This window comes from Dermochelys coriacea, chromosome 10, assembly GCF_009764565.3.
Source record: "Dermochelys coriacea isolate rDerCor1 chromosome 10, rDerCor1.pri.v4, whole genome shotgun sequence".
In the NCBI taxonomy this organism is placed as follows: domain Eukaryota; kingdom Metazoa; phylum Chordata; order Testudines; family Dermochelyidae; genus Dermochelys; species Dermochelys coriacea.
In genome coordinates this window covers 81667156-81679955 of record NC_050077.1, presented here as the reverse complement: position 1 = coordinate 81679955, position 12800 = coordinate 81667156, and the positions used below count along the sequence as shown (strand labels likewise).

Below are 12800 nucleotides of genomic sequence, written 5' to 3'. Positions count from 1 at the left end.
CTGCAAACTACATGCGGCAAATCACCCACAGATTTGGTTTACTGCTTTTGTGCGTGTGCGCGTGTGGATATACCACTGTGTTTCATGCTAATGGTCAGACTTTAGGAGTTTTAACAATAGCGTTGTCACCTTCTAAAATGACCATCTAAAAATAGATTCAAATTGTTTCTACGAAATAAACACTTTGACAGTTGTTGCTGCCTTCTGTAATAGACAAACACATTAGCCTGGCTCTCTGGCTGTTAAAAGAGGAAATACAAAGTGAACAGCAGTTGTAAAAAGAAGCTTTTATGGGGACTCTGCTAGTTCAAAAAGCAATCTATGCCAATCTTCCTTCTGTCTAAAATCCTACTACAAATGCTTGAATAGTGATTGCAAAATGATTTGTTGTTAAACTACAGAACCAAAAAAATGCTTGTATCTAAAATCTAAACTCTTCAAAAGAGTAAAACAAACACCAGAAATAGTACAAAGTGAATGTACAATACTTGATTTCACATATGGAGAACGAGGGTGAGGGCCAGTGTACATGCATGTGAGATTAAGTAGATCCCCACCTCATTTAGCCAAGCAACATCTGTACAGTTGTCACTTCCATTTATTACCACTTTCCTGAATCCTCCTTTCCCCCTCCACACACACACATATCCAAAGACCAAAAATCTGGAAGTCATCCTTTACACAAATTGCTTTCCCTTCCTCATCTGTCTTGTCCATTCCTATCACCACAGCCACAAAAGGGTCTCGATCCTGCAAAGAGATCTGCATGGACAAAGAAACTGATCCATAAATTCCCTTTGGGGGGTTGATCCCTTAAGTCCTCACCTTGACATGGCCTCTGGTCAAATACATGTTCACGCCCTAATTACAGAGTGAGAACTATTTAAGGAGCATAGTGGTTTTGTGCAATAATTCCTAGACCTAGAAAAGATAACCATATGGCAAACAAACAAAATTATTCTGGCATTCCCTACAGCAGCTGGAATTGGTGATTCCATTTAATCTCTGCTCAGTTTCTCACAAAGTTTAGATTAAAAATTTAATTCAAACTAATTTTACATTGATTTAAAAAAAAAAACTTCTTGTAAGTACATTTGAGATGATCCCGGCTATTATCCCCACTTGCCAGCTTTAGGCCCTTGTGAAATCTTTGCTTTTGTACCTTGTTTTCTCAAAAGCTGCATCCGCAAAATATCTGAGTGCCAACGTTTAAAGGTCCATAATATCAAAATGTTTCTGGAATGTAGCCAGAAGATGGTTTTATATCAAGTTCAAATATGACTGGTTAATCTTAATATTCCAGAATAACCACTGAACATTCCCCCCTTAGGAACTTCAGGGGAAAGAAATGGAAAGCCAGCATCCTGCTATTAATGACATTACTATGTTGACTTTTCTGTTCCACTCACTGTTCTTTACAGAAAATTCGAAGTGAGAATAAGGTCACAGGTTAAAACACGATGCCGGTAAATTCTCACAATATATGGTTCTAACACAATTTACATCAAGTGGACATTCTACTGTGCACATATCAGATTGCACAGGTTTTACAAACAAAAGAATTATAAAAAGTAATCTCTGCTAAAGGACAGCCTCTATCTATCAATTTGGCATCACTCATAGCCTTGGCTCAAGCAAGTCCCACGACTGATCTAGTAAGCAGACTTCAGAGTAGCAGCTGTGTTAGTCTGTATTCGCAAAAAAGAAAAGGAGTACTCGTGGCACCTTAGAGACTAACAAATTTATTTGAGCATAAGCTTTCGTGAGCTACAGCTCACTTCATCAGATGCGATGAAGTGAGTTGTAGCTCACGAAAGCTTATGCTCAAATAAATTTGTTAGTCTCTAAGGTGCCACAAGTACTCCTTTTCTTTTTTGCGAATACAGACTGATACTTCTAACCACTAGAATGCTGCTCCCTCTAAGGCAACGGAAGCGGCTGAGAAAACTTACATTGCGTTTACACAACGCCTAACAAAAGCAACTTAAGTTTCTATTCGCTTAATCTTCTAGAGGATGGGTATACAATGCAAACAAAACAACTTTAATTTAAGAAACATCCCATTTCTAATTAAAGGGCCAGAGACAGTTGGTTGGATAACTTTTAATCAGTTTCAATAACCTATTGATTGGTATACTGAAGCTTAAAAAAATTAAAAGTAGAAGATGATTGGGGAATTGTCCCATCTCAGAACAATAGTAGAACCCTCTGTAAATAACTTCTATTTTAACCATCAGCTAAATGAACATTTCAATACCACAGTACAAAGTCTTCTGCAAAATTACTTTAACTAACAAGCAGAAATTTATCAGCTTCAGCCAAAATCAATGCTGAAATCAATTTGAACACTGGTTGTGTCTAATGGGGCTCATTGGCAATTTAGGGAAATTACACCATGTAAATGCCTGTGCTTTAATTGAACAGTTTCATCAACTAGGCTGTGATTGCTGTCCGTTCATTTATTTACTTTCACTCCAGCTACCATTCTGCAAAGGAATGTTTTTTGTCAGACTTGAAGGAGGCACTTTATCTTCATTTTATGCACTTTTGTGCATAACAGATTTTATAAGGCAGGCAAGCAATGGCTAGGATCAAATAAACAAAGGAACAGCAATCGCTGGTCAGTCTTGTTTAAACTGTAAGGATAATAACAACAACATTCTGTGGGGTATTTTTAATTTACTCCATCTATTATTGTTATAGTGGTTTTTAGCATTACTAAAAATAGGGTGTAAAATAGCCACAAGAAATGTAAAAATAAAGCAGAATGGGTAAGAGTAGAAAGGAAGCATGTTTCGTGGCTAGAATACAAGATTAAGGGATCTGGTTTCTAGGCCTACCAATGCCATAGACTTGCTGTCGGACATTGAACAAACCATTTAATCACTCTGTGCCTAAATTTTCCATACTGTGAATTTCTGACTATATTTCCCTTCCTCACAGCATTATTCTGTGAGGATTAATTCATGAACATTTGTAAAGTGCTTTGAGATCCTCAGATGGAGATTGCTACAGAAGGGCAATTTATAATGGCTTTATTCAGACAGACAAACAAACAGCAATAGATAGAAGTAGAATGATGGTGAAAAAACCTCATGATAAACAATGGAGAGAGGTGGAATCACTACTCAGACTTAGAGTCTAGCCAACACCATCATTTAAGTTGGAAGAGGATACTGGAAGAAGTTACTGTTTCTGAAGAGCAAGTCTGCACTCTAGACTCCCTCATGACATTGTCCCTTCACAACAATACATACATCTCTGTCTTTGATCAAAGAAATACTTTGAGATAAGCAAGAAAACAGCAAAACCCTGCAGAGCCCAAATTATACAAAGAAACAGCAAAAATCTCAAATATTCTTGTGACGGGTTCCTCCTGGAACTGGGGTACCACTAAGCCTGCCTGACTCACCAGCCTGGACTCTCTCTACACTATACTGCTATGACAGGCCCTCAAGCCCTCTCCAGCACACACACAGGTAGGGACACATCCAGCTGCAGCTACACACAGATGCTGATATCAGCTCTGCATGGGAAGGCTCAGCTAAGGCACCTCACAGTTCTTAAGGCATGCACTCCCCTTTGGAGTGCAAACTCAAAATTATACCATCTTGCGCTGCACAGGGAACTGTACAGCGTAAGCTCATGAAATTCACCCCCTCCCTCAATGTAGAGGAAGATATGCAACAGCTTTCTGCCCCCAGTTATGATTTCTACACACTGGTTTTAGACAAAAGTAAGTTTACTAACTACAACAGATAGATTTTAAGTGATTATAATGGCTAGCAAACAGATCAAAGCAGATTACTAGCAAATAAACAAAAACGTAATCTAAACTTAATATACTAAAGAGATTGGATATGAGTAGCAAATTCTCACCCTAATTGTTGTTTTAGGCAGTTTGCAGAAATTCTTGAGGGCAAGCTACACTTGCTTGCAGCTTAAAACTCCAGGCATTTCTTTCAACAGGCTAGAAATCCCTCTAGCCTGGATTCAGCCCTTCTTCCCTAATCCAGGCTTTGTTCCTCTGGTGTTTCCAGCAATGTTCTTGGGCAGGAAGTCAGTGAAGAACCACAATGATGTCACTCCTTGCCTTAAATAGCTTTTGCATATGGTGGGAACCCTTTGTCTCCCCTCTTGGTTGCCATGCCCGGACAGTGGAAAAACACTGGTATTCCAAGATGGAGTCCAATACCAGATGACTTGATCACATGCCCTTGTAGGGACACAGCAGCCATGACTCTGAGGTTGTTTGTAGCGTCCTCAGGAAGGCTCCCCGGTAGGAGATTAGCATCTTCTAAGATCTCTTGTTTTCCCTAATGGCCCTTCCCTGCCAGCCATCTAGACTGATTGCATTCTGTCTAGTGGGTGTTCCCCAGGTGTAAACACATTTGTAATAGATGCATAGACAATATTCCTAACTTCAGATACCAAAATGATACATACATACAAATAGGAGAATCATATTCAGTAAATCAGAACCTTTTCAATGATATCTTACATGACCTCTCTTGCATAAAATACATCATAGTTATGCCATAATCATATCATAATATTACTATGAAGAATATGGGGCGTAATGCCACAATTCTGTCACCACTCTGGCTTCTGGAGGTTGGATAACCTCCATCTCCTTTACTCTAGAAGTGAGCTTCCCCTCCCATCCTACAGAGGATTATACTCAAATAGCACAGTTTGTATATGCTGCTTTCAGAAGGGAAATACTTGTTTAAGACGACAACCTTCATATGTTTTGCCATGCGTTGTGTGTAATGTGACAAAGGCCTATCCCAAGGGTGGTTGTGATACAGAATATACAAATGGACATACACTGAAGTTAGCACACAACTCAAGTGAATAGCAAAATTGCTCAAGTGAATTGCTGATGCAAACTGAAAATACACACTGTCCACAAATAAATATTAAACCTCCACATTTATATTCATTTTCTGCAGCCACACCAGTTTTCTGGTCTGTGGATCAACCACCTCTCCTCAGACTCTCCACATAATTATGCAAACAATAACGAAATTGTCTGATTTAACAAAATTTTGAGTGATATGATGACCAATACATTTTACTCACAGATTTTAGATAACTTTACTGTAGAATTTATTATGGTTTACCAATCTAGAAGAATCTAGTAGATTCATACACCATACACAATACATACTTTTAATACTCCAAACATTTTAAAACACCATACTGACTGTAACCTAAGAGAATTCTAATTTTATTTGAATATTTGACATTTCTTTACCTGCATTTAAAAAGCTGAAATGAAAAATATATGAAATTAAAAATATGCTGTATGATTTTGTTTCAGCATCTAGTAGGAGAACTGTGAAATTTGAGAGAGTGCCATGCAGGTGAAAAATATTACAAAACAATTATTTGCCAGTGGCAAATACCATTTCTATATAATAATTACATTATAAATACATACTTATACAAAAAAAAAAGGAGTACTTGTGGCACCTTAGAGACTAACACATTTATTTGAGCATAAGCTTTCGTGAGCTACAGCTCACTTCATGGGATATACAGTATTTTGGTTCTAAATAATTTAGTGCAGCTATTGCTCAGACTCAGCAGCAGAGTTTACACATAACACTGTGAATCAAAATGTTAACATATTTCACTAAAGTAAGGAAACAGTCTTACAAAAACATGGGCTCTCAGAGCTCTGGAACCTATGATAGAGGTAAAAAACATAGCAGAAAGACGCACTTTAAATGCCTTTTGGACTTTCCAGTTAATTATTTTTCAAAAAAGCAATTTAAGTAAATACCCTAAATGCAGTAGTATACAAATATTTTCTTCTGCTGTGCAACAGCCAAGAGCCTGTACTCTCCATCATATCAACTTTTATAAAATAATTGAGAAAAAATTAGAAAGCCTGTTATAAAACTGAAAGGTTAATAAATCCACCACCACAACTATATCAGACCCAATTCTGCACCCTCAACTCTCACTGAAATCAATGGCAGCTGCGGGTACAAAAGACCTCACAGAACTGGGCCTAAAATTAGTGAATACAAAGAGCAAATCCAAGTGGCTTAATGATGAAAACAGACTAGAATGGTGGAAGGATTATTTATTTATTTTGAATTTCCAAATAACTTTTCAAAAAGCTTTATTCAAAGTAAGGAGCATACTCCCAACAGAGTACCAGAGCTACATACTATATGCATTCAAAAAAAGCAAGAACACTTATTTGTGTTTGCAGTGATTGAACTCTGTAGCTGCTTATCATTCCTTAATTAAGAAAATAGTGCATCAAAAAGCAGTAGAAAATAATTTTAAAAGGTAGTCAAGCAATTATAAAATCCCTTTTCTTTAAAGAAAAAGAAAAAACTTTCAGATTCAGCAAGTTCTTACTAGAAATATTGCTATAAAGTATTGATTTTTGCCAGACTCAATTGACTGAAAAGTTGTTTGTATAGCAATATTGGCCAAGCCAATACACTGGAACAATTTTGCTACACACAGTAATCAAGTGCATTTCTGAAGTATAATTATACTATCATAAAAATAAAGCCAAGATACCCCTTCTCCAAGCAATAAAATAGTGGAGGCTATAAAAAAACTAAATAAATGAACTATATATATTTTCTAATGAAACACTGTCTTCCAAAAAGAATGAAAACACCTCCTCTCTCTTCCCTTTAGCCAAGGTTAGCATGAAAAGTGGTCAATACTTCAATCTCAATAAACTACTTCAATAATAGTTAATTCACGTGGAAACAGAGGCTGAAAATTTCTGCTCAGCAACATGCAACATGCTATCTTGTTTGCTGAATGCTGATAATATATCATTGCCATAATGGATACGACTTAGTATGAAGCGATAGAAAGACAAAAATTAAACAAGGAAAAGATACCTACACATACCTGCTCATTCTTTACATTCAAATCAATACCATGTATGCTACCTTCTGAAACAAACCTATAGCATAGAATACTGGTAGACTGAAAGAGTCAAACATTTGTAATTAATTTTATCTGACAAATGCTCATTGATCTACTGGAATCAAATACATGTGGGTTGCTATCCATTACTGGAGTGCAATCCAGCCACCTGGATTTCATTTTGCAATTTCTTATTGGCTCATACAACATGTATGCTTCTTTGGTGAGGAAGAACCAGTTCTCACTACAGAAAGGCAAATGCTCTAATACAAGAAAGTTTTACCGATTTTATATTGAACACATCACAAGACCATAATCAAGCACCCCAAAATATACATCCAAACAACATCAATATTCATTTCTATCAATTTTCATGACTTCGAAATTCTATCAAAATTTTTAGTTTTGAAAAATGTAGGCCAGCTCTACATCAAACTGTATAAAGATGCAAAGCTCATTCTGCTGACTTCAGCAGTCGCTAGTAACTCCCCCAGAATGAAAGAGTAAGTGGGGATAACTAGGAGCAAACACAGGGAGATCCTACAGAAATGGATATCTTAGCAACAGTTGGGCTTGGAGAGGAAATTTGGGCTGAGGTTTATGCTTTCTTATTATTTGAGTTTCCGGTAAAACCAAACCTTAGGAATGGTATGTCTGATCTCAAGACGGCATGGGTAGACTTTCTCTGGAGCAGGATGGAACGTTGCTGGCTTATGAGAAAAAAATCAACTAGCTACTACAGTGGGCATTTTTTATATTTTAAAACACACACACAAAAGACAATGAAAAAAGGAAAACAAAAAAAAAATGTTTTCCTAGGCTCAGAGGAGGTTTCAAATTTTTCCACCAAAAAACCATCATTCCTTGGAAAGCCAGTTTATATCAAATCAAGATACCCAAAAACCCTTAACAAGACAGACACTGGCATCATCACAGCCCACCCAAGAACTATCATGCAGAGGAGCTGCCAGAAGTGCCACGCCTCCCCTTTCATGTCATTTTTGATTTATCTGTCGATTCGTGACCTAAAAGAGTAAAGAACGTCAAAGGCATACCAGGCAGAATTGATGCTGCCTAGCGTTTTATCCAAGTTTCTTATATGGATTCTAAGGAACATGTGTTGTATATGTGGCATTATTATACAAATATCTGACATGTATATAGAAGCTTCCACCCCCAGGGATGTCACAATACTTTATAAACTACATACACACATTGGGCCTAAAATGCAGCCATCCCTTAGGAGCAGGGCAGCAGCTAAGTACACCATTAGGTCCTCATGCAAAGCCCACTAATATCAACTTCAGTGGGCTATGGATCAAGCCTTTAGTTATGCTAACACCTCATAGCAGTTCCCGCTCCCACCCCACCCCTTTTACCCTCTCTTCTTTCTACTTTTCCATCACTGCTTTCCCTTCTCCACACTTTATTTAGCCTCTCTCCTTCCCCACTGATGCCAAACATGTTTCTTCCATCACTATCTTCTGCCTTCTCAGAGGGGCAGTAGTAGGATTTCTGTCTCTTTAATCAACTCCATAACACACTTTGTCAGGTGATGCACAAACAGCATGGGTGTGAAGGCCACAGCACAACCAAGGTATATGTATAACATACATACAAGGTGTCTGTGTGTGACAAGTGCACCCCATGTTCTATGTTAAGGATGCAGAAGCAAGAGAGATACAGACATGTCTATTTATGAAACAGAGTTAAGCAAATATGGTGAGATCAGCAGGGCTATGTACTTGGTTAACAAGGCCATGTGCCAAAGTGGCCTTTTGCAATTATGTACTGTGCAACAATCCTGCCAATTTGTACTAGACAATCTTGCTGAGGCTCCAGTCAGATCTTAGAGAATGACGACAATGGTAAATCTTTTATCCTGCACTAGGCTAAGAATAGTGCCTGCTGACAATATCTCCTTACTTGCCCCTTATTAGATCCACTTCTTCCAAGAAGGTGATCTAATATTGGGAAACAATGAGATGTGGTTTTAATGAGTGGAACTTGCATGCTAAGATTTTCCTTTTTCCTCCATGCCCTCCACAAGAAACAAAACATAGTTCTCCTTCACTATGTCTGGTCCTGACCTTGAAGTTCCAATCCCCCCACACACCCTTCATCCATTCCCTCTCTAAGAACAATCCTCGCTCCAGAATGGGTTGTGCTCTCATCCTCCAGTTGAGAAAGAAGAAAAGCAACTCTCTCCAAAGAAGCAGCAGCCATAGATTGATCTGTAAAATGCATCAATCCATGATCTCTCACCAATATAAAGAGAAAAAAAGCATATCACTACTACAAAACATATGTTTGAAATCTACAGGTCTAGAGAATAAGTAATATCCAGAAGACAAATAAGAGAACATGATAGGTCTTTGTACCACCTTCCATGCACTAGGTTGACTTGATTTTGGAAATATGTTAACATTCATAACAAATCTGGATTTTCTCTGATAATTACTCCAAAATGCATTTTTATTAAAATTCATGTTAGGAGACAGAAAGCAGGAGCTTAGCAAAGTTGGCAACCAATTAAAAAATAAAATAAATGTGTTGTGGTTTTAAAAACTTTTTTTAAAAAAGTTAATATCAAAGTTAAAATGTGTAAGGTATAAACAAGATCAAAATGGGATGCCATGTTACTGTATATGGTAAATAGCTCTCTGGAGGAAACCTTATTACTCCCTCAGGGCTTTCTTACAAAGTATGGATTTTTTAATTCCTAGTGGAATATTTTTCATACACCACTGCAGACTATTAAGTACCAGATATTACATTATGTAGTTTAAACTTTCCACTACACATGAGAAAGACTTTCCCGTTGAGAAAACTATTTCTTTGCTATTATAATCTTTACAATATTAAAATTAAAACTGGCTTCAGGGTATAAGCATCACTACCAAAATTTGGGGGAGTTTATAACTTAACATATTCATCAGTCTGTGTGTGGAGCTTCTTACAGGAGAGGGAAGTGGATACAACAGAAATGGGGGAGGGTTATTAATTTTGTAGTGCTGCAGAAAGGCAGAGCAATGGTATCATAACAGCTTTGCATCCAATTGGTGTCGCTGCAAGCAATGAACTACCAATGGGTATGGTAAGCAAGCAAGAACAACAGTATTAAAAAGAGGGAAGGAAAATGCATTATGCTTCAGGCTAGTTAAACTTGCACTTGTGGACCATTAACTTGTCACCCAGGGAGTGATTAAACTCTAAATATTAAGAAGATAATAAGAACACACCAGTCCTCATAGCACCTAGAAACAAATATTTCGACAGATCTGGAAAGCATATGTGAAAAAGAGAATTTCTGGAAAAGCCTAAATTACATATATTGTATTTTAAGATCTTTTACCATATGTCAGAAAAGGCCATCCACCATCATACTGCACACCTGAGGGAGACAGATTTGCTAAATTTTGTTTTCAAGAAGTTTAAGCGAAATGCAACACTCACTTGTAGACCGTGCCTCCATTGCCATGACCGAGGACCTCTCGATACTGTATGTCTTGTTCATTCATCTCCACAAGAAAGAAAGAAAAACAAGAAAGATGTCATGCTGTGGATGGAAATGTCAAGGAAAAGCAACTCTAGGCCATAAACAACAAGCAGTCTGGGTCATTTCAAGTTCAGCTGCAAGAACGAGAAGATCAATACAACATTTGCTGTCCAATTTATAAAAGACGATACCAAGGGACAAAGTGATGGAAAGTTTAATGACAATTTGTTTGCCTGGGTCATTTCATTAAAGTTTGATAAAAGGTGTCAAAATGGAATGATATAACATAGCTCAAGAGGGTCAGGTCATAGATACTGATAGGAAAGGGGTCTCCAGCACCGCACATAGCCAAAGCCAAAGTTGTGAGGGGGAGGAAGCAAACCAGCCAACATTGTCATCTTAAATATGGCCAGAAAAGTTTACTTGGGTCCATTTACAGTTTAGTGTAGAATCAGCATAATTGATACTAATTGGATGATATGTTTGTATCAGTAGAATTGCTACAGTTTATATACAAATGCTTAATTAAGGCCACAATCCTGCAACAAATAAAAATTCGGTTTTAATTGGTGCTGAACACACACAATTTTCCTTGAGTTATACAATAAATTGCTACCTTGGATGCTTAGTGCTCCCAGGGACAAGTTTCCAGACAGGGTAGTGGGAAGTCAGAGCCTGTGAACACCTCCGAAGCCACATGGAGCTTTAGGATCTGCTCTCCTGACACCAGGAAATTTTGTGCATTGTGAACATGGGAATTTTGGTTCTTTTATATTGTATAAAAGCTTAGTTCAGTTTTGCTTGTTGACTTACTGGATCAGATTGAAAACCAGGAACCCCACTTCTCCTATACAAAAGTGAATATTACACTGGACATCGTAAATAAGGCAACTGAGTATTGAAAAGCACCAAAGCCATTTTTGACAATAGTGTATGTCTATTTTAAAACAACTCTTTCAATTATGATAAATTTTGATCCACAGTAATGTCTCCTAAACTAAGATAGGGAAGCTAAATTGACTAATACTTATAGAAAGTAATCAAGATTGGATAGTTTCAGATTTTAAATTATATTGTTAGCAATCTACCACAAAATCTTTAAAAAAGACTAATTTCCTGGATTATTTATATTCTGTTTAACACCAAATTATTAATTTTGTGCAAGTTGTTCCAGCTACTAAAAAACTTCGTGCTAATTTTATTAACCAACGGTGAGATTTTTAAAAAACACCGGAGTAACTCAGAAGCACAAGTCCCACCAAAAATCAAATGGGACTTGTGCTCTTATATTGCATAACAGGGTGTTTTGCTCTATGTGGGCTGGAGAGCCTGAGGCTAAGCCAACCTTGATTAAAGAATGGGCTGCACATGAGAAGAATCAGGCGATTCCTGTGTAAAAGGAGCCAGGTTTAAGTAGGGATAAAGCCCAGCTGGGGAAAGAGCTGGAGGGAGGTTCCTAAAAAGGTTGGAAGTTCAGAGCAGGAAGGGGCAGTGAAAGGGGAGAAGCCCAGGAAACTGCCACTATATCTGTAGTGATTGCAGGGAGCAAGGCGGCTCCTGCAGGAGGGAAGAAAGTCTCCAGGCTGGGAGGCCTGGCAGAGACCCTGATCAAACAGGAGGGAGGCTGAGGAATAGCCCCCGGGAGGGCAGAAGGTTCTGTTTTTGTGGTAAGACATTTTTGGGGAATATTTAATTTGGACAACTGTGACCCCATGAAGAGTGAACTAAAGACTGTGACCTAGCCAGAGGTCTGAGTCATTGATAGAGAAATCACCATAGTGCCAGAGTGATCATCAGTAGGGGGCACTAGCCTGGTGAGAGCTATGATGCCATGCCTGGCCACAAGGGGGCACACAGTGGTGAGTGGACCTCAGTTACTAGTCGCTTCAGCGCTTTTGAAAATCCCACTCCAAAAGCCTTATTCTACACCATTGAAGATAGGAGCAGAGTCGGGCCTTAAGTGCTACATGCAATAAAAACCTCTAAAACGTCAACTTTCAGCAAGTTTCAACAGCAAAAAATTGAGTTTTTAATCGATTAAAAACCATCTGTTTTTGAATCACTAACAGTGACGCTTTAAATATTTTGTTCTGCTCTTCAACCAACTGAAGAAAATCCAGTACTCACTTATCAAAGGAAATATTTATTCTCCTATATATTTCCAAGGTTGAAGCTTGAGAGATCTGAGATAACTGGAAGTACATTGAAGCAGAAGTTACGTCCACATAAATTGTCTATTTGCAGTTAAGTCTGCACCACAAATCTTCAAGATATATAAAGACTAGTACCCAAAGGCCAATTAAGTATTAAAACTAAGGCTGAAAAACTCTGATAATTATATTTCACCAAAAAAATGCAACTCAAGAGGAAAAAATTGCAAGGAATTCTC

General features: G+C 37.8%; 1 protein-coding gene across 10 annotated transcripts in view; it reads right to left on the bottom strand.

Annotated features, from left to right (window-relative positions):
• MAP2K5 (mitogen-activated protein kinase kinase 5) overlaps window positions 1-12800 on the bottom strand; it is a 209842-nt gene that overhangs the window by 152674 nt on the left and 44368 nt on the right. For all 10 annotated transcript variants that reach the window (XR_006274573.1, XR_006274574.1, XM_043493329.1 and 7 more), the window contains one exon: window positions 10369-10433. Coding sequence is in view for 8 of the 10 variants with exons in the window: in XM_043493329.1 (XP_043349264.1) it covers window positions 10369-10433 (65 nt within the window). In the remaining 2 variants the exon portion in view is untranslated. The remainder of the gene's footprint in view (window positions 1-10368; window positions 10434-12800) is intronic.